This window comes from Paramormyrops kingsleyae, chromosome 5, assembly GCF_048594095.1.
Source record: "Paramormyrops kingsleyae isolate MSU_618 chromosome 5, PKINGS_0.4, whole genome shotgun sequence".
NCBI lineage: Eukaryota > Metazoa > Chordata > Actinopteri > Osteoglossiformes > Mormyridae > Paramormyrops > Paramormyrops kingsleyae.
Genome location: NC_132801.1, coordinates 24,593,655 through 24,613,185, shown reverse-complemented (window position 1 = coordinate 24,613,185; position 19,531 = coordinate 24,593,655). Strand labels below are relative to the sequence as shown.

At 39.9% G+C, this 19,531-nt stretch overlaps 1 protein-coding gene and 1 long non-coding RNA gene across 2 annotated transcripts; both read right to left on the bottom strand.

Moving 5' to 3' along the window:
- Window positions 1-3,770: 3,770 nt before the first annotated feature.
- On the bottom strand, window positions 3,771-7,234 carry LOC111856099 (eukaryotic translation initiation factor 1b-like). The gene is made up of 4 exons (XM_023835766.2): window positions 7,057-7,234; window positions 5,440-5,603; window positions 5,246-5,347; window positions 3,771-5,091 (listed from the first exon to the last, which is right to left on the bottom strand). Exons 1-4 carry the CDS (start codon window positions 7,085-7,087, stop codon window positions 5,047-5,049), a joined length of 342 nt encoding a protein of 113 aa, XP_023691534.1. The 5' UTR covers window positions 7,088-7,234; the 3' UTR covers window positions 3,771-5,046.
- A 4,797-nt stretch (window positions 7,235-12,031) lies between these two features.
- Window positions 12,032-16,702, bottom strand: LOC140590894 (uncharacterized). The gene is made up of 3 exons (XR_011991788.1): window positions 16,526-16,702; window positions 12,886-13,043; window positions 12,032-12,765 (listed from the first exon to the last, which is right to left on the bottom strand). It is a non-coding gene; the product is annotated as an uncharacterized lncRNA (long non-coding RNA).
- Between the last annotated feature and the right edge of the window lie 2,829 nt (window positions 16,703-19,531).

The window sequence follows — 19,531 nt, the reverse complement described above, 5'->3', positions numbered from 1 at the left end:
TGATTATTCTTTCAAATAAAGCAAAATTAAAGTAAGAGATTCTGCTTTTGGACCTTAAGAACCAAGATGCATGGATTTACTAGTTGTCTAGTATAGTTATCAGCATATGATCATGATACATTAAGAAAACATAATGTGCTAACATCGGTTTTCCTGATGACTACAGACATTTTTAGACAATGAAATTAAGTGTTTTAGTACAAATCAGGTCCAGCTCCAGCCTTAAATTGTTGGGTGGACCACAGAATTATCTAGGGCGGTGCTTCCCAATTCAGTCCTCAGGGAGCCCCAGCGGTCCATGTTTTTCTCCCAACCAGCTCACAGTGGTCTGTCTGGGGGTCGCCTAGGACCGGATTGGTTAGGTTAGAGCCCCATTCTGATTTATTCCCTGCCTTGTGCCCATAGCTTCCAGGTTAGGCTCTGCAGCCCCACAACCCTGCATAAGACAAGTGGGTACAGAAAATGAATGGATGGATAATGATTTGTCTGTATCATCTGTAATGCATCAACATTTCAAAACAACTGCAAAGTCTGAATATTAATCCAAGGGTACTGTAGTTTATTATTGTTTTGTGATTTTTAGAAGTTAAGGGATGTTGTAGTTCATTGGAGTTTTACTGAAAGTGTCGCTTTATGATTAAAATTATTATATTGTAAAATTTTAAAGAAATTTTTGGCCTGGGCTATCTATCTACATTGGCTCTAGTTAGTTTTCAGGCATCTATATGGCCACCTTGCAGAGCCTGATTAGGCTATGGAGACCCCACTACATTGATTCCCAAGCTAAATGTGGCCATTAACAGATACTATGCTGCTCATCCTAACAGATCCGCAACAGGTTGAGTCTGTTTTAATTAGGCAGTTACGTAAGTTTGGTCATTTAATGAGACTCTATGCACAATATGTGCTTGCTTGAACATCACACGTATTGATATTCAGAGCAGATGGTTTCCCAATGCAATTGAGGGGTGCCATAAAACAATAGTCACAAAATGTCACAGAACCACAAAATACATCAATAAGAAACACTACTTTCAGATGCACAGGAGCATAAATGCTTACATAAAGCCACCTGCTACTCCATTAGCATGCAAATGCCATGGACAGAATATTGACTTTCAGCCTTATGACGCTAGTCTCATTCTACTTCTCAAAATACAAAGAGCTGTCCTTAGCAACTAAGACAATGTTTGGCACATTCAGTGGGAAGTGGTCACCGAACTACATACAGAGTACAGTGGTGCCCGTGGTTCACGAACGCTGTGATCTACGAACAATTTAGTTCACGACCAAAAATTTTGTGAAAAAAATGCATTGGTTCGTGTACAAAATTTGGCTGACGAACAGATTCCTCGACCAGATCCCTTTTTTATTACAGCCACAAGCAGAGAAGATCATTGCGGAAGAACAGGCAGGTTTCAGATCAGGGCGCAGCACAACAGAACAGATCTTTAATCTCAGAATTCTGTGTGAGAAGTATCTACAACACCAACAAGACCTCAATCATGTCATTGTGGATTTTAAAAAGGCGTTCGACAATGTGGCATGCAGCCCTTTCGTCAACCATGAAACTGTACAACATCAACGCCAGCCTGACCAAAGTCATTGAAAACCTTTACAACAAGGTATCCAGTGCAGTGTTCTTCAATGGCAACATAGGCGAATGGTTCCGAACCACTATCGGAGTCAGACAGGGATGCTTGCTCTCACCCACACTCGTCAACATCTTCCTCGAGAGAATCATGACAGACGCACTGGAAAAACACCAAGGGACAGTCAGCATTGGAGGTAGGAACATCACCAACCTGAGGTTTGCAGACGATATTGATGGCCTAGCAGGTACAGAAGAAGAACTAGCAGCGGTAGTGGAACACCTTGACAAAACCTCAGCTGCATACGGAATGGAAATAAATGCAGAGAAAACCAAGCTGATGACGATCAACCCCAAAAGCATCAGCTTAGACATCAGGATCGGTGGAGAGAAGTTGAAAACTGTCAACAGCTTCAAATACCTTGGAGCAATGGTCACCAATGAAGGATCTAAACCTGAAGTACTTGCCAGAATAGCAGAGACAACAGCAGCATTGGCAAAGCTGAAACCTATCTGGAAATATAGGAATATTACACACAGCTCAAAAATCAGATTGATGCAATCTCTGGTTATCTCAATCTTCCCGTATGCATGAGTCTTGGACTCCGACAGCGGAACTTGAAAGAAGAATACAATCTACAGAAATGAGGTGTTTCCGAAGACTCCTTGGCATTTACTACAAAGACCACATCACAAATGAAACAATGTGAGACAGAATCAGACAGTACATTGACCCTTATGAAGAACTCATTACCACAGTGAAGAAGCGAAAACTGCAGTGGTACGGGCACGTCTTCAGATCATCAGGCCTTGCCAAAACAATTCTCCAAGGAACTGTTCAGGGGGGGAAGAAGAAGAGGCAGACAGAGAAAGAGGTGGGAAGACAACATCAAAGAATGGACAGGAATGACGCTGAGCGATGCGCTGAGAAAGACCGAAGACAGAAGAAAGTGGAGGAAGCTGGTTGTCAAAGCATCAGGAGGTGCCCGCGCGGTCTCACAGACTACGGGATGGAAGAAGAAGAAGGATCGGCGGGGCGCATGTCCCAGCATGCCTCGCGCACAATTGTAAATAGAAGGACCGCAACAGGAACCCAATGAGCCCCGAAGCCAAATAAGTGTATAGACTAGTGATGTGGTTACCCGTTACTTTTGAGTAATCGTTACTACAGTCCTCGGCAGTTCAGTATTCGTTACTTAATAATCGTTACACAATACTCGTTACTACAATGAACTTAAGACGTACGTATGTCTTCTGTCGTTAGAACGGTGGTGGGCGACTAATTAACCCGGCCAGTCAGTGCAGTGACCCAGCCCCATCAGACTTGTATGTGGGCCATACAACATGCAGGCAATGAGTGCAGGCTTCAGATAATGGAAACCAGCTGCAACTGCATGGCAGCCAGAACTGCTGAAAACAACAGTCTGCATGTCGAGTGCCGATTGGGCAGCTTGATCAGTCATTTCATTACTGTCAGCAATGAATCCTCGAACGGCTAAATACTCGTAGCGATTCGTTACAGCCTGGTATTCATTACTTACTTACTAGTTACTACTCAAATCTACACCACTAACACAGACGGGAAACACAAGGTTGTAAGACGCCAAACTGCAAGATGCACACACGGTGGGAAATTTACACACTCTAAATACATGCGAGGATCAGACCGGGTACACACAAGACAGGGGTAAAGACACGCGTGACGACAGAGAAACGCAACCGTTAACATTAACAACACAAGGGTTAAGGACTGATAATTTCCCCAGCAAGCCAGTCTCCATGTCTCTCTCTGCTCCTACGATGCTTCGGTCCGCCCGTCACCATATTATATTGTGTTTTTCTTTAAAGTTTTTACTATAAAATCCAGAAAATTCATTAACAAAAATTCTTTGGTAGGCTTGTGAACAAATTGATTGAATTTCTATGCTTTCTTATGGGAAAAATTGCCTTGGTTCGCATACAAATTGGTTCACGACCACTTTCCTGTAAGGCATTGTGTTCGTGAACCGTAGGCACCACTGTATGTGCATTCTACATAACGTCTAAATACTCATATATATATAAAATACAAAATCAACATACACAGATCAAGAGCAGGAACCAAACCCTCAACCTCAATGCCACACAGCCACCATGCCATGTTCATCACTTATTTACAAAAATGAATACAACACTCAAATGTTAGTTACTCAATTTATTTAACCATTTTACAAAAAGTGAGGCATTAAATCTTGATTCAGAAGCAATATACAAATAAAGTAAAACAGAGGACATTCTCCTGCTTCAGTTGACCACAAGAGCCACAAACATTCAGCGGCCATCTTATTAGGTGCACCTGCCTAAGACCAGGTATTATCTCCCCCACCCCACAACCTCCCTTTGGCTCCAGAATAGCCTGTTTTTTCAGGGCATGGATTTAAGAAAGGGCTGGAAATATTTTGGTCCATGCAGACTTGTATCATCTTTCACTTCCTGCAGATGTTCCTGTCATACATCCATTCAGGATGATATCTGGGGATTATGAAGTGGAACTGAGGGTAGTGAACTCTCTGTCATGTTCAATGAACCACCCTGAGATGATACAAACTCTGTGACATGGCACATCATCCTTCTGGAACGTAAACATCTAAAAAGGGAAGACTGTGGCCATGAAAGAACACACGGTTTAGGGACGCTACCGTGTTCAAAATAACCCGTGAATGGTATTAAGGGGCCCAATGAATGCCAAGAAAACACACTCGCACACAAATTTCAATAAATACCACCTGAATTGTAAATTCTCATTCTAGAGAAGTCTGATTCGTAGGTGTGAAACTACATTGCTGTAGGGGCTGAACATGGCATGGTCTTCTGCTCATGTAGCCCATTCGTTTCGATATTTGATGAGTTGTGTATACAGAGATGCCTTTCTGCGCATGACTGTTGTACTGAGCTATTATTTTCGCAATTGTACACTTCCTGCTAGTGTCAATGATTCTGGCCAACCTATTTTGGCCTCTCACGTCAACAAGGTGTTTTCGCCCACAGAACTGCCGCTGACTGGGTGCTTTTTTGTCATTGCACCATTCTCTGTAAACTCTAGCCACAGTAGTATGTGAAAATCCCAGGAGGGTGGCCGTTTCTGAGATGCTGGAATCAACAATCAAGCCGCGCTCAAAGTCACTCAGATCACACTTCTTGCCCATTCTACAGCTTAGTCAAACTAAGAACTTCTAGATGCCCTCTGTGTGCTTTATAAGGAGTCTCATCCAAATAAGATGCTGTTTGGAGAAGCAGGCTGTTTGCATTTGCTAGCAGGTATACCTAATAAAGTGGCCGCTGAGTGTATACAGCTGTTCACCCTTTTCTCAAAGTGCAGGAAATTAGTCAAATGAGAAGTCACCATTCTAAAAAACTCTACAGGGGTTGCTATGCATTAAACAGAGTTGAGGGGCAGGGGAACAATGCTGCTGCATTTAGAATCCGTGGACTTTCAGCTGTTCTTCTTTTGCCAAGTCAATCTAGTTGAGAGAATCAGAAATAAAAAGGCAAATTTCAATAACTAGTCTGAGGCAGCGTTTCAATGATCAGACACTGAATTGTCATTCAGATAATGAGCTTTTTACCCAAACGAATTAAATTAATAAGAAACGGTGATGAAGTGTGTTAACATACCTCAATAAGGAACTGGCAGATATTCTTGCGCTGGTCACCCTGCAGCTGGATCACTTCACCATACTCTGGATGTTCAATCACAGTGCCGTTGCAGGCAAATTGCTGAAAGTAGATATGTCACAAGCATAAAATGACAACTATTCACTCTTACGCAACATAGTCAGATGCACCTTGACTGGAATACCAATATCTACCTTCTTAAAGGCCTTGACTAATTTTTTCTTGTCATAGTCATCTGCAATTCCCTGAACAGTAGTCAGTGTTTTCCTGCCGTTCCGCTGCTGTATTCTTATGTGAATGTAGTCTTCAGTCCCAGCCGGGAGACGGTCATCACCCTTAGTTGCATCAGCAAAGGGGTCTGTAGGAGTAGGCACAAATTGTATAAAATGAAAATGGCACAGCAGCAGTTAATTATAGAACAGCACAATATGAAAACCTTACAAAATTACCAGATAGATGAGTTTCACAAGGGTACTTAAAAAAGCTGGATTTTTTTTCCATACATAATTGTTTTGTACAAAATTAGTAAAACTGCTCCAAATTTTTACACCTATATGATCATTTTAGAAATCATCATTGCACATTTACAAAAGAACTGCAGAACTAATAATTCAATGCAAAACATCCAACTAGACTTTATAATGCAAAAAAAAAACAACTAGGCAGTGGTACAATACCGAGAAGGCAAGCTGTGCAGCAATGAACCACACATAAAAATCATGGTTTCATAAAAAAATAGAAAGAAAAAAAAAAAACTAGCACCCCCCCCCCCCCCACTGTTTTTTAGCCACCACCATGACAGCCATTGTTTTCTACCCGACAGAAAATGAGCCCTGTTCTAAATCTATAAAATGACTAACCTATGCGTCATGAATGGGGTTTAAGGCTTGAAGAACCAAACGCTTAAAAAATGAAGACAGGGGATGCCTGGGTTTCGTTTGTCATCGTTACAAAAGACAAAAGAACAGTAACTTATAAACTATTCACTACCGAAATTTCCTTGGCTATGCAGTCATGAAAAGCGTGGTTTCCGTCATGCAAAGGTAATGGCACTGTAATAACCATGGAAAGCAGGTACAAAATTATTTATTGTGACTGTACGTTTTTATTCTACCACCTCCCACAGCTACTAGAAAACAATCCTCCTAGTAAAGTTAACACCAAATGTGTGAATACAGCTTCACATCCGCACCTAATAGAAGAATGTCTAAATGTATTTGTAAAACCCAGACACCGACGTTGTAAATGTCGGGATTAATCCGTTTGGCCACAATTAAAACCCCTTAAAACAATGTTTCGCAGAGGATATTCACGTTTTAGCTCGAAAAATAAAATGTCGGCGAAGTACAGCGGAGCGGGCCTTTTGGCTTCAGGCCTACCTACCAGCCACGGCCCGGGATGGCCTGGCGACTACAGCGTTATTTCGGCTACGTATGTCACATACGTGACGTTTAATAAGCAATACTTTTCTCATGGAAAAAAATTAGAAACATAGCCAAATTACAAGAAATAAGCTAACCGAACTGTTTCAAAAAAGATTCCGTAAAATCTGAAGCGTCGAGATAGTCGTACTAGGCGATCTTATTACTTAACTTCTGACGTATTACTTTAAATATTATAAAAGTCTATCGATCGAACATATATATTTTTAAGTCAATTCCGAAAATGACTAACGTTAATGGCTTCCTTACACTGTCAAATGTAGTGAACGAAGTCAAAATCCAAACGACGTCAGCCGAAACAGCTTGACCAGCGATAATTACAAACGTTCCCACGCGATTTTAATCTTATGTGTTCTTAAATCACCTTACCGAAAGTCTGGAGGTTCTGGATAGCGGACATACGATAAGATTCAATTTCCTTTAGGAAGATAACTGGCTCTGGCGCTTTTTGTTCTTGTTTATTGCGATATGAACGCGTGTTCGGCTGCCGGACACAACAGCAGAGTCTCCACAAAATGGCGATCTGCGTAAGGAATCCGGGGCTTACAGCTCCTACGCCCTACAAGGCCATGGACGTCGACTGACGTTATTTCTCGATCGAATGACGGAAATGGGAGTATTTTGGGCTGCTGTCCAAAATTGGGAGATTTTACATTTGTTCTGTTCAGGTCTGTATGTGCCTTAGCACTTAGGTTTTGTCATTGGTGTGTGTATATATATATATGCATTGTGTAGTAGCCTATGATAAATAAATAGTAGTGGATCCCTTTACCAGATTGAAAGATCTACCCTGCAAATGGGGACAAATCTAGTTTGCAGGGGCTCAAGGTAGGCTCATATTCAGCAATAAATTTCAGGTGGGGGCCCTCAATTGGTTTCCTTGATCGGGGACTGGGGGTTACACCTCAATATGCTCCGCTGATCCAAGGTGGGGGGCACTGGACAGGTTTTGCCGGTTCGGGGGTGTAGGGTCCCCCTGGGGAGATTTTGCCAATTGGGGGATGAGGTCTACATCATCGATCGGACCCTAGGCAGATTGGGCCAGAGAATAATGTCAAAGTAAGTCTTAAACTTTAAAGAATATGGGGGGGGCATAATAGGACAATTTAATAGATAGAACAACCAAAATACTGCTATTATATACATACATACATCTTAGAATTTAAACTACGAATCCTGATAATGGTGGTGGAGTTATTCTATACAATTTAATATATTATAGAAAACAATCTGGTGCAGTGCAATAATGTTCTGTGGAGTGACGAATCATGCTTCTCTGTCTGGCAGTCTGATGGACGAGATCATAGAGACACACACAGCCTTTGCTGAGTTCCCTATGATCCCAGTCATAAAATTTGATAACTTCCAGATCTTCATTCAGACAATGTGGCAGCAAAGTCTGAAAAAGATCCATCAAATACTTTTAGAGCTACTTTATGCAATAGACTAAGTCTCCATTTTCTGACTTTAGTTCTACATACTGCTACTACTTTGTTCTTGGGGCAGTTTGCCTCAAAATTAATCCAGGTGTAGATCTTCATTCATATAATGTTTTTGTGAATTAGGAATAAGATCCATTCCAATTCCTTTTTCACTTATCACATTCACAAATTCAAATTTCATTCACCACTCTACCTTTTGACTAGTTCTATTTGGACACTCATACAATGTATCTGCTGTTTGAGTTATTGTTTTAACAAGGAAGTTTCTGCTGCAGCGATGAATTAGTCCCAAAACTATATGTATTCCCCATCAGATAATACAATAAAGACCCGTTTTGAGGACAACCAACAGTGATACCCATGTTAACCAAACCACGCAGACCACTAATCTATTCAGGGTTAGAAAAACTTCCATGAGCCATTTAATGTTTGGGTCTGGCTAAATTTCCTTTCTCACCTTGGCGATTCCATCCATGACATAGGGAAAGTCTTTTAGTTTTTAGTGAAAAGCTTTCACAGCTTTTTGCAGCCTCACTGGTGGAACAAAATTAGAGCCCGACCGATAAATTTGCACGACAATATTATCGGCTAGTATGAGCTAATTGCAGATAAATCAGTGTTGGCATTAATGTTATACGTGTTGTAATTACGTAGTTTGTCCACCAGAGGGCACACAGCACGTAACGCAACACACACACACACGCGCACGCGCGCGCGTTTGTACTCATATCTTTGTTGGGACCGCCCATTCATTAATATGGGCAAAATCCTAATTCCAACAATACAAAATACAAGACTTTTTCACATTTTTAGTTTTTTGATTGCATTCACAAATTTTTACAAAATTGAGTTTCCCCTTGTGGGAATTAAAACAATGGTCCCCACAATGTCAAAATAACACGGTCTCAACAATGTAATATATACATAATCCACACACACAGAATTTCCTTTAATGTTCATTAGTAGTTGGACTCTGTAATTCATAATAGACCCGCTATATTTCTATTTATTTGTTTGTATTTTTATACATTTCACTATTATTTACCAAAACTCGAATATATTTTGTTCTTAGAATCGGATTTTGTCTCTCAGCTATGGTCACAAGTTTTGGTTAGTGACTGAAAGAATGAGATTGCAGATACCAGTGGCAGAAATGGGTTTCCTTTGCAGAGTGTCAGGGTTCAGCCTTAGAGACAGGGTGCGGAGCTTGGATATTAAGGAGGAGCTCAGAGTAGAGCCACTGCTCCTCCACATCGTTGAGGTGGTTTGGGTATCTAATTAGGATGCCTCCTGTATTCAATGATTCAAGGGTTTTTTTTTGTCACAAGTAGTATAGAGTCCAACTATAACCTGCAATGATATAGGAGGTGCTTCAGGAATGTCTAACCGTATCCGTTGGCTTTCATTCAAAATGGATGTACATGTCACTCCTCTTTGGGGGAAACGGGCGTGATATCTCTGACTGGTGTGGTCCATCTCACATCCTTAGCAATCTTTTTACAGATGCCTCAGTATGGCCACTAATACGAATCTCCAGTAAGGTTTGATAGTATCCATTCACCGCCAGTACTTGTCCATGCAGGAAAACCAAGCACCGCGTGGGGAGCTCTGGCTACAGACCATCTTACAGTAGTAACCGCATTTAAAGTATGCTAATCACTCCCACTGTGGTTAAAAAACCATTCGCATCTCTTTTCTTCATTTTTCAAGGATGACAACTGGTTGCTAATAACAGAATGAATAATGTGTAACTTCAACTAAGTCTATTTCTGTATAAAATCACTGTGATGGAAGATGAATGTATTTGCTACAGTAAACTGGCAATTAAGCAAGATAAGAACTTCACTAATTGCAAACATGAATGATTGACATGCTGGGAGAGCTGGTTTTCCTTGGTCAGAGCACCATTTAGCAGTCTCACATATTAAGTAACAGAGTTGGGTAATTCAGGTCCAGAGGGTAAAAGTCCAGACCAGGATTTTGTTTCAGCCAGTTGAGCATAAAGAGTCATAGACTATTCAACTGGTTGGTTGAAACAAAATCCTGGTCTGGACTTTTATTCTCTGGATCTGAATTATCCAACTCTGTTAAGGAACTGCCTCTCTCCCCTTGATTTCTCTGCAAGTTTCTGATTCCTCAGAAGAAATATTTGAAGCACAAACACTTATCAATTTATATAGCTGATGTCCTCCACATTGCATTTAACAACCCTTGAATGCTGGGTTATGTCTGCAGACTACACCAACAGGCATCAAATAAGTCTACTTTTGTTTAGAATTTTATTTGGACTGTTAAGACAAGTTAGTTACATGCATTTTCAATGTATGAGGTAATGCCATTTGCATTTGATTATATATGGTTAGAGGGTTTTTTTTGCAGTTCACACGCCTGCCGCCAGTTTTTTCTCAGAACATGGATCCTTACACGTAGTCTTACAGACATTAATAGAATCAAACATGTAAGTAAATTATGCAACTTAACATGTTTCCAGAACTATAACCAATATATTTTTGACCAATAATCTCAAGCCACTGTGAATATTAACGAAGAGTGATTGAGATACTATAATATTGCTATACGACACTTTTTCCATCAACAAAAGGTAGAGAGTTAAGTGAATCTACTTAGTATTTTTTGTTGTTCGGGAGGATGTTGTTTATATAGATTTGGCTAATATATATGGTAGGTTGTGGAATTAAAAATGATACACAATTCCTAACAGGGAACTAATGTGCTCCACAAAAACATCCTCCATACATTTACATCACCAAATAAAAAAAAATCTCACAAGAATAGTGATTTTTTAATTCGAGCAGTCTGTATATAGGTTGAATACTAAACTTCAGCAGGAGTGGAAGTTCTGGCCTTCAGTGGTCTTCTGTGCACGTAGCCCATCTGTTTCCAGGGGTAGAATTACTGTGTTCGGGGTGCACAGCAATGTTTGCCTTTTATCCCCTCAAATATAGGAGGGCACTAAGGCATTTTCCCGTAGGTTCGGAGGGCACCAAGGCAATCAAGAATTACTGGCCAGGGCACTGAGGCAAAAAGGTATATAGCCGGACACATGAAATATTTAGCATTCTGACATTTTCAAGGGCAATAAATGCATTAGCACCCTGTGAAATAGTGTTAGACTAGCTATTGAAAAAAAGATGCTGTTGCCTTCATTCACCTACTCAGTAATGACGAAATGTTTTATGAAAAAAAACAGAACCAGCTATTGTCAGTGATAAAAACTTTAATTTAATGAACATTTTTTTTTACTGAGACATTGAACACTAACATGACTAACAGAACTTCAAAATAATGCATGAGTGACCATATTCAAGCCAACTAACTTTTTAAAACTAACTAGACCGTCTGTCCCGAGCCACTCGCTAACTGTCCCGCCCAGTGCCGCGAGCCACTACGAACTGTCCCGCCCAGTGCCGCGAGCCACTACGAACTATCCCGCCCAGTGCCGCGAGCCACTACAAACTGTCCCGTGACCGCAGCTGTAGGATAGTACAGTTTATGCTCTAACTCCTCCTCCATTTTCACTTCAATTCAATGCACATCTGGTATCAATTATTTCAATCGTCTATGAATTATTAGTCTATTATAAATTATTACAACGTCAAGTAATGACAGATAATTTCCATAACAATAGATGCGGTATGATTGGGAAAGACATGCATAACCAGCGAAATTACCTAAAAAATGTGGTTATTTTCAAAAGGACTTCTAAACCTTCTCACCCTCCCTATTCTATGAACATGTTGCTATTAGTTTCGGAGGGAGGTAAGCATCGGCTAGAATAGCCGCTCTGAATAATTTAACCATGGCTAACGTAAAATTATGGGATGCGCTTATCAACCCAGACATCATGGACATGGCGACAGAGAAGTGAAAAACGGAAGAAGTTGTTCTTGATTTCATAAGTTTATTGACTTTATTATGATCTAAACATACACAATAGGGCACAAAGGCAACTGAGGAAGAGGGCACTGCAAGTATCTGCCGGCAAGAACTTGTAAATATTCAGGGCAGCACGGCAAATTGCTAAGGCACGGCGGCTTTTGCCGTTGATGCCGTCGATAAATTCGGTCTCTGCATTTCAGTGTTCGATGAGTTGTGCGCTCAGAGATGCCTTTCTGCACATCACTGTTGTACTGAGCTGTTATTTTTGCAATGGTAGCCTTCCTGTTGTCGTCATTGATTCTTCCTCTGGCTTTTCTCATCCACAAGGTGTTTTTGCTGCCGCTGACTGGATGTTTTATTGTTATTACACCATTCTCTGTAAACTCTAGCCACAGTAGTTCGTGAAAATCCCAGAAGGGTGGCCGTTTCTGAGATGCTGGAACCGCTACGTCTGGTACCAACAATCATGCCTTGTTCAAACTCACTCAGATCATGCTTCTTGTCCATTCTACAGCTTAGTCAAACAGTCACTGAACTTCTTGATGTCGTCAGTGAATTTTATACTGAGTCGCATCCAAAGGAGTTATTGATCACTTTTGCTAACAGGGACCCTAATGAAGCGGTCAATGAGTGTATATAGCTGATCACCCCTAATAAAGGAAACCTGTCAATTGAAATTAGTAAAATGCATTCAGAATCGACAGATCTTCAGGTGTTTTGCTTGGTGAAAGATGATCTGATGGAGAGAGAAGCAAAAACTAAAATGAAATAAACAGGAAGATTTACCAAAACCATATGATTCAGTCTTGTACAACAAATAAAAGTAGAGACCCCTCAGTAGAACACCATTACCTACCTTCTTAAAGGCCTTGACCATTTCTTACTGTCATAGTCATCAGCTGTTCTCTGAACAGTAGACTGTTTTCTTGCTGTTCAGTTTCTGTATTCTTATGTGGATGTAGTCTTCTGTTCCAACTTAAAGACAATCATCCTCAGTTGCATCAGCAAAGCAATCTATAGGAGAAAATACAGGAAATGGTACTGATAGCAGCAGTTGATAAGTTCAAAATTAACAACCAACAAATTTATTGCACACACATAATTGTTTCACTTATGACCGTTAAGAAGTTGCAGCTTTCGATTTCACAGTGCTTTTGCACAAAATTAGTAAAAGTAAAAAAAAAAAAAACACTGGGCCCAAATCATTTTAGAAATCACTACTTCACATTTAGACAAGACCTGCAGATTTGACCAATCATGGCAAATATCAATCCAGTAAAACCGCTAAATTGGTTGTGGTGCAACATACAGCAGGTATAGCACATACTACCACCCCACAGTTTCTAACCACCAATACAGTGACAGTCATAAATAAACGAACAAATGCAACGACCAATGGTGTAACATGTTGGGGTTTAGTTTGTCATCGTAAGTAAACAGACAAAACTACAGAAACCTAACAAAACAATCCGCTAACAGCCAGATTGCAATATATTAAACTACCATTTGCTACGCAGTACAGGACCGAGTACGGCTCATTTTTACTCCGCTAGTCTTGCAAATGCAATGGTATTACAGCAGTACGAAGGACAGAGATATATAATTGCTTGATTATTACCACCGTTAGGTTTTGTGCGTTTTCAGGCCAACAGTTTGCCTTTGTAGTATTTTACCACTTGCTGCACGTCGCAACAGATATGAATGAAAAACTCGCAGAAATGTTAGCTGCAGGTCTGTGAATATAACATCACATCTGGACCCTCATATAAATCTGTTTACGTGCCCATACGTGGAGAGATTTTCAATCTTCTCACCGAAAGTCTGGATATTCGTTTCTCTTTGGAAAGACAACGGAGTCTCGCGCTTTTTGATCTTTTTTTTAATTGTAATATGAGTGCCGTACAAAATTTCTCAGTCTTTCCAAAATGGTGCTTTGTATTGGTTTGTCGCTGCCCGATCAGCGGCCGAATGAGCAGTGAGCACTGGTTTCGCGCATGCGTATACCGCGAGACATTTTACGACAAAGCTATCATCCAGGCAATACTTTACGACATTACAAAACAACATCCGTAAACAGCCGTTCATGTTATATATTGTGTTAATAGTGCATTGGATATTTGGAAAGTTTTACACAAATATACTGTTTAAAAGTATGAAAAATAGAACATTTTAAAGTGCCTAAATCCATCTTCCTTTTTCTTTGAACATGTTTTGAAAAACGACACTGCAGAGAGGACCAGATTATGAAGTACAGAGAGGCATCAAAGCAATCCAAATATGCACATACAAAAAGGCAAATTAAACATGAAACAAAAGAAAATCCCGGACATTTAAGGCAATTTAAGTTACTCAAAAAAGAGGACAGGTCAGGGAAAAAGAGGACCTAAGGTTACTATTCCGTCCTTGCTAATGTTAATACGCAGTTTTTTGGCTTGACAGATAGCTAACAAGCTCCTCCAATAAACATCCAGGAAGCATCTTGCCGTTTGAGACATTTACTAAAGGATACACTGAAACTGAACAAATAATACATACATTACAAATTAAACCATACACAATAAATACGTTACACTTATAAACGGCCAAATTACCTACTAGCGGGACGCTAATACATTGAAAATCCCATTACACTCTAGCGCGATTAACACATCATTGTGTACATTACCTTTTCCTTAGGTCACAAGTAACTTAACTTATCAGGTAAGTATTTAAGGTACGCAATACAATTAATGTCTTTTCGTACTTACAGACATATGTTCTTATGGGCTGAAGAAGGTTAACGGAGAGGAAGAAAACGACAGCTTGTCTCTGAATACGTCTAGAACTGACGTAACCTAGGAAAACTACGGTATGCGAAGAGGAACAAACTAACAAAACATATTTTGCTATTTCGGACGGCACACTCCTCGCCTGGTATACTGTCATACCACTACATCCCCTTAACCAATAACACAACTTCTGAGACCGGTCTTGTGTACACCTTAGGGCTGCCATTTTTGACTATTCTTATTTCAACCTTTCGAACTCTGTTGTCCCGACTAGGGAGTGTGTTCACAATTAATCCAGTAGGCCACTCGTTTCTTTTTGCCTGATTGTCCTTTAAAAGCACGACATCTCCAACAGCACAATATGAAAAACTTACAAAATTACCAGATAGATGTGTTTCACAAGGGTACTTAAAAAAGCTGGATTTTTTTCCCATACACAATTGTTTTGTACAAAATTAGTAAAACTACTCCAAATTTTTACACCTATATGATCATTTTAGAAATCACCATTGCACATTTACAAAAGAACTGCAGAACTAATAATTCAATGCAAAACATCCAACTAGACTTTATAATGCAAAAAAAAAACTAGGCAGTGGTACAATACCGAGAAGGCAAGCTGTGCAGCAATGAACCACACATAAAAATCATGGTTTCATAAAAAAATAGAAAAGAAAAAAAAACTAGCACCCCCCCACTGTTTTTTAGCCACCACCATGACAGCCATTGTTTTCTACCCGACAGAAAATGAGCCCTGTTCTAAATCTATAAAATGACTAACCTATGCGTCATGAATGGGGTTTAAGGCTTGAAGAATCAAACGCTTAAAAAATGAAGACAGGGGATGCCTGGGTTTCGTTTGTCATCGTTACAAAAGAACAGTAACTTATAAACTATTCACTACCGAAATTTCCTTGGCTATGCAGTCATGAAAAGCGTGGTTTCCGTCATGCAAAGGTAATGGCACTGTAATAACCATGGAAAGCAGGTACAAAATTATTTATTGTGACTGTACGTTTTTATTCTACCACCTCCCACAGCTACTAGAAAACAATGATTACAATCCTCCTAGTAAAGTTAACACCAAATGTGTGAATACAGCTTCACATCCGCACCTAATAGAAGAATGTCTAAATGTATTTGTGAAACCCGACGTAGTAAATGTCGGGATTAATCCGTTTGGCCACAATTAAAACCCCTTAAAACAATGTTTCGCAGAGGATATTCACGTTTTAGCTCGAAAAATAAAATGTCGGCGAAGTACAGCGGAGCGGGCCTTTGGCTTCAGGCCTACCTACCAGCCACGGCCCGGGATGGCCTGCCGACTACAGCGTTACTTCGGCTACGTATGTCACATACGTGACGTTTAATAAGCAATACTTTTCTCATGGAAAAAAATTAGAAACATAGCCAAATTACAAGAAATAAGCTAACCGAACTGTTTCAAAAAGGATTCCGTAAAATCTGAAGCGTCGAGATAGTCGTACTAGGCGATCTTATTACTTAACTTCTGACGTATTATCTTAAATATTATAAAAGTCTATCGATCGAACATATATATTTTTAAGTCAATTCCGAAAATGACTAACGTTAATGGCTTTCTTACACTGTCAAATGTAGTGAACGAAGTCAAAAATCCAAACGACGTTCAGCCGAAACAGCTTGACCAGCGATAATTACAAACGTTCCCACGCGATTTTAATCTTATGTGTTCTTAAATCACCTTACCGAAAGTCTGGAGGTTCTGGATAGCGGACATACGATAAGATTCACTTTCCTTTAGGAAGATAACTGGCTCTGGCGCTATTTGTTCTTGTTTATTGCTATATGAACGCGTGTTCGGCTGCCGGACACAACAGCAGAGTCTCCACAAAATGGCGATCTGCGTACGGAATCCGGGGTTTACAGCTCCTACGCCCTACAAGGCCATGGACGTCGACTGACGTTATTTCTCGATCGAATGATGGAAATGGGAGTATTTTGGGCTGCTGTTCAAAATAGGGAGATTTTACATTTGTTCTGTTCAGGTCTGTATGTGCCTTAGCACTTAGGTTTTGTCATTGGTGTGTGTATATATATATATATGCATTGTGTAGTAGCCTATGATAAATAAATAGTAGTGGATCCCTTTACCAGATTGAAAGATCTACCCTGCAAATGGGGACAAATCTAGTTTGCAGGGGCTCAAGGTAGGCTCATATTCAGAAATAAATTTCAGGTGGGGGCCCTCATTTGGTGAGGGGACTGGGGGTTACACCTCAATATGCTCCACTGATCCAAGGTGGGGGGCACTGGACAGGTTTTGCCGGTTCGGGGGTGTGGGGTCCCCCTGGGGAGATTTTGCCAATTGGGGGATGAGGTCTACATCATCGATCGGACCCTAGGCAGATTGGGCCAGAGAATAATGTCGAAGTAAGTCTTAAACTTTAAAGAATATAGGGGGGCATAATAGGACAATTTAATAGATAGAACAACCAAAATACTGCTATTATATACATACATCTATCTTAGAATTTAAACTATGAATCCTGATAATGGTGGTGGAGTTATTCTATACAATTTAATATATTATAGAAAACAATCTGGTGCAGTAGTTCTACATACTGCTACTACTTTGTTCTTGGGGCAGTTTGTCTCAAAATGAATCCAGGTGTAGATCTTCATTCATATAATGTTTTTGTGAATTAGAAATAAGATCCATTCCAATTCCTTTTTGACTTATCACATTCACAAATTCAAATTTCATTCACCACTCTACCCTTTGACTAGTTCTATTTGGACACTCATACAATGTATCTGCTGTTTGAGTTATTGTTTTAACAAGAAAGTTTCTGCTGCAGCGATGAATTAGTCCCAAAACTATATGTATTCCCCATCAGATAATACAATAAATACCCGTTTTGAGGGCAAATAACAGTGATACCCATGTTAACCAAACCACGCAGACCACTAATCTATTCAGGGTTAGAAAAACTTCCATGAGCCATTTAATGTTTGGGTCTGGCTAAATTTCCTTTCTCACCTTGGCGATTCCATCCATGACATAGGGAAAGTCTTTTAGTTTTTAGTGAAAAGCTTTCACAGCTTTTTGCAGCCTCACTGGTGGAACAAAATTAGAGCCCGACCGATAAATTTGCACGACAATATTATCGGCTAGTATGAGCTAATTGCAGATAAATCAGTGTTGGCATTAATGTTATACGTGTTGTAATTACGTAGTTTGTCCACCAGAGGGCACACAGCACGTAACGCAACACACACACACACACGCGCGCGCGCGCGCGCTCGTTTGTGCTCATATCTTTGTTGGGACCGCCCATTCATTTATATGGGCAAAATCCTAATTCCAACAATACAAAATACAAGACTTTTTCACATTTTTAGTTTTTTGATTGCATTCACAAATTTTTATAAAATTGAGTTTCCCCTTGTGGGAATTAAAACAATGGTCCCCACAATGTCAAAATAACACGGTCTCAACAATGTAATATATACATAACCCACACACAGAGAATTTCCTTTAATGTTCATTAGTAGTTGGACTCTGTAATTCATAATGGACCCGATATAATTCTATTTATTTGTTTGTATTTTTATACATTTCACTATTATTTACCAAAACTCGAATATATTTTGTTCTTAGAATCAGATTTTGTCTCTCACCTGTGGTCACAAGTTTTGATTAGTGACTGAAAGAATGAGATTGCAGATACCAGTGGCAGAAATGGGTTTCCTTTGCAGAGTGTCAGGGTTCAGCCTTAGAGACAGGGTGCGGAGCTTGGATATTAAGGAGGAGCTCAGAGTAGAGCCACTGCTCCTCCACATCGTTGAGGTGGTTTGGGTATCTAATTAGGTTTGGGTATCTAATCACTCCCACTGTGGTTAAAAAACCATTCACATCTCTTTTCTTCATTTTTCAAGGATGACAACTGGTTGCTAATAACAGAATGAGTAATGTGTAACTTCAACTAAGTCTATTTCTGTATAAAATCACTGTGATAGAAGATGAATGTATTTGCTACAGTAAACTGGCAATTAAGCAAGATAAGAACTTCACTAATTGCAAACATGAATGATTGACATGCTGGGAGAGCTGGTTTTCCTTGGTCAGAGCACCATTTAGCAGTCTCACATATTAAGTAACAGAGTTGGGTAATTCAGGTCCAGAGGGTAAAAGTCCAGACCAGGATTTTGTTTCAGCCAGTTGAGCATAAAGAGTCATAGACTATTCAACTGGTTGGACTTTTATTCTCTGGATCTGAATTATCCAACTCTGTTAAGGAACTGCCTCTCTCCCCTTGATTTCTCTGCAAGTTTCCGATTCCTCAGAAGAAATATTTGAAGCACAAACACTGTTATCAATTTATATAGCTGATGTCCTCCACAACCCTTGAATGCTGGGTTATGTCTGCAGACTACACCAACAGGCATCAAATAAGTCTACTTTTGTTTAGAATTTTATTTGGACTGTTAAGACAAGTTAGTTACATGCATTTTCAATGTATGAGGTAATGCCATTTGCATTTGATTATATATGGTTAGAGGGTTTTTTTGCAGTTTTTTCTCAGAACATGGATCCTTACACGTAGTCTTATAGACATTAATAGAATCAAACAAATTATGCAACTTAACATGTTTCCAGAAATATAACCAATATATTTTTGACCAATAACAATCACAAGCCACTGTGAATATTAACGAAGAGTGATTGAGATACTATAATATTGCTATACG

Excerpts from the sequence above, each read along its gene's own strand:
- LOC111856099 (XM_023835766.2), bottom strand. The coding sequence starts at position 7,087 with ATGTCCGCTATCCAGAACCTCCAGACTTTCG. Across the intron at positions 5,604-7,056 it reads CCAGAACCTCCAGACTTTCG|ACCCCTTTGCTGATGCAACT; the intron begins GTAAGGTGATTT and ends CTACTCCTACAG. Across the intron at positions 5,092-5,245 it reads TCTGCCAGTTCCTTATTGAG|ATTGACTTGGCAAAAGAAGA; the intron begins GTATGTTAACAC and ends TCTCTCAACTAG.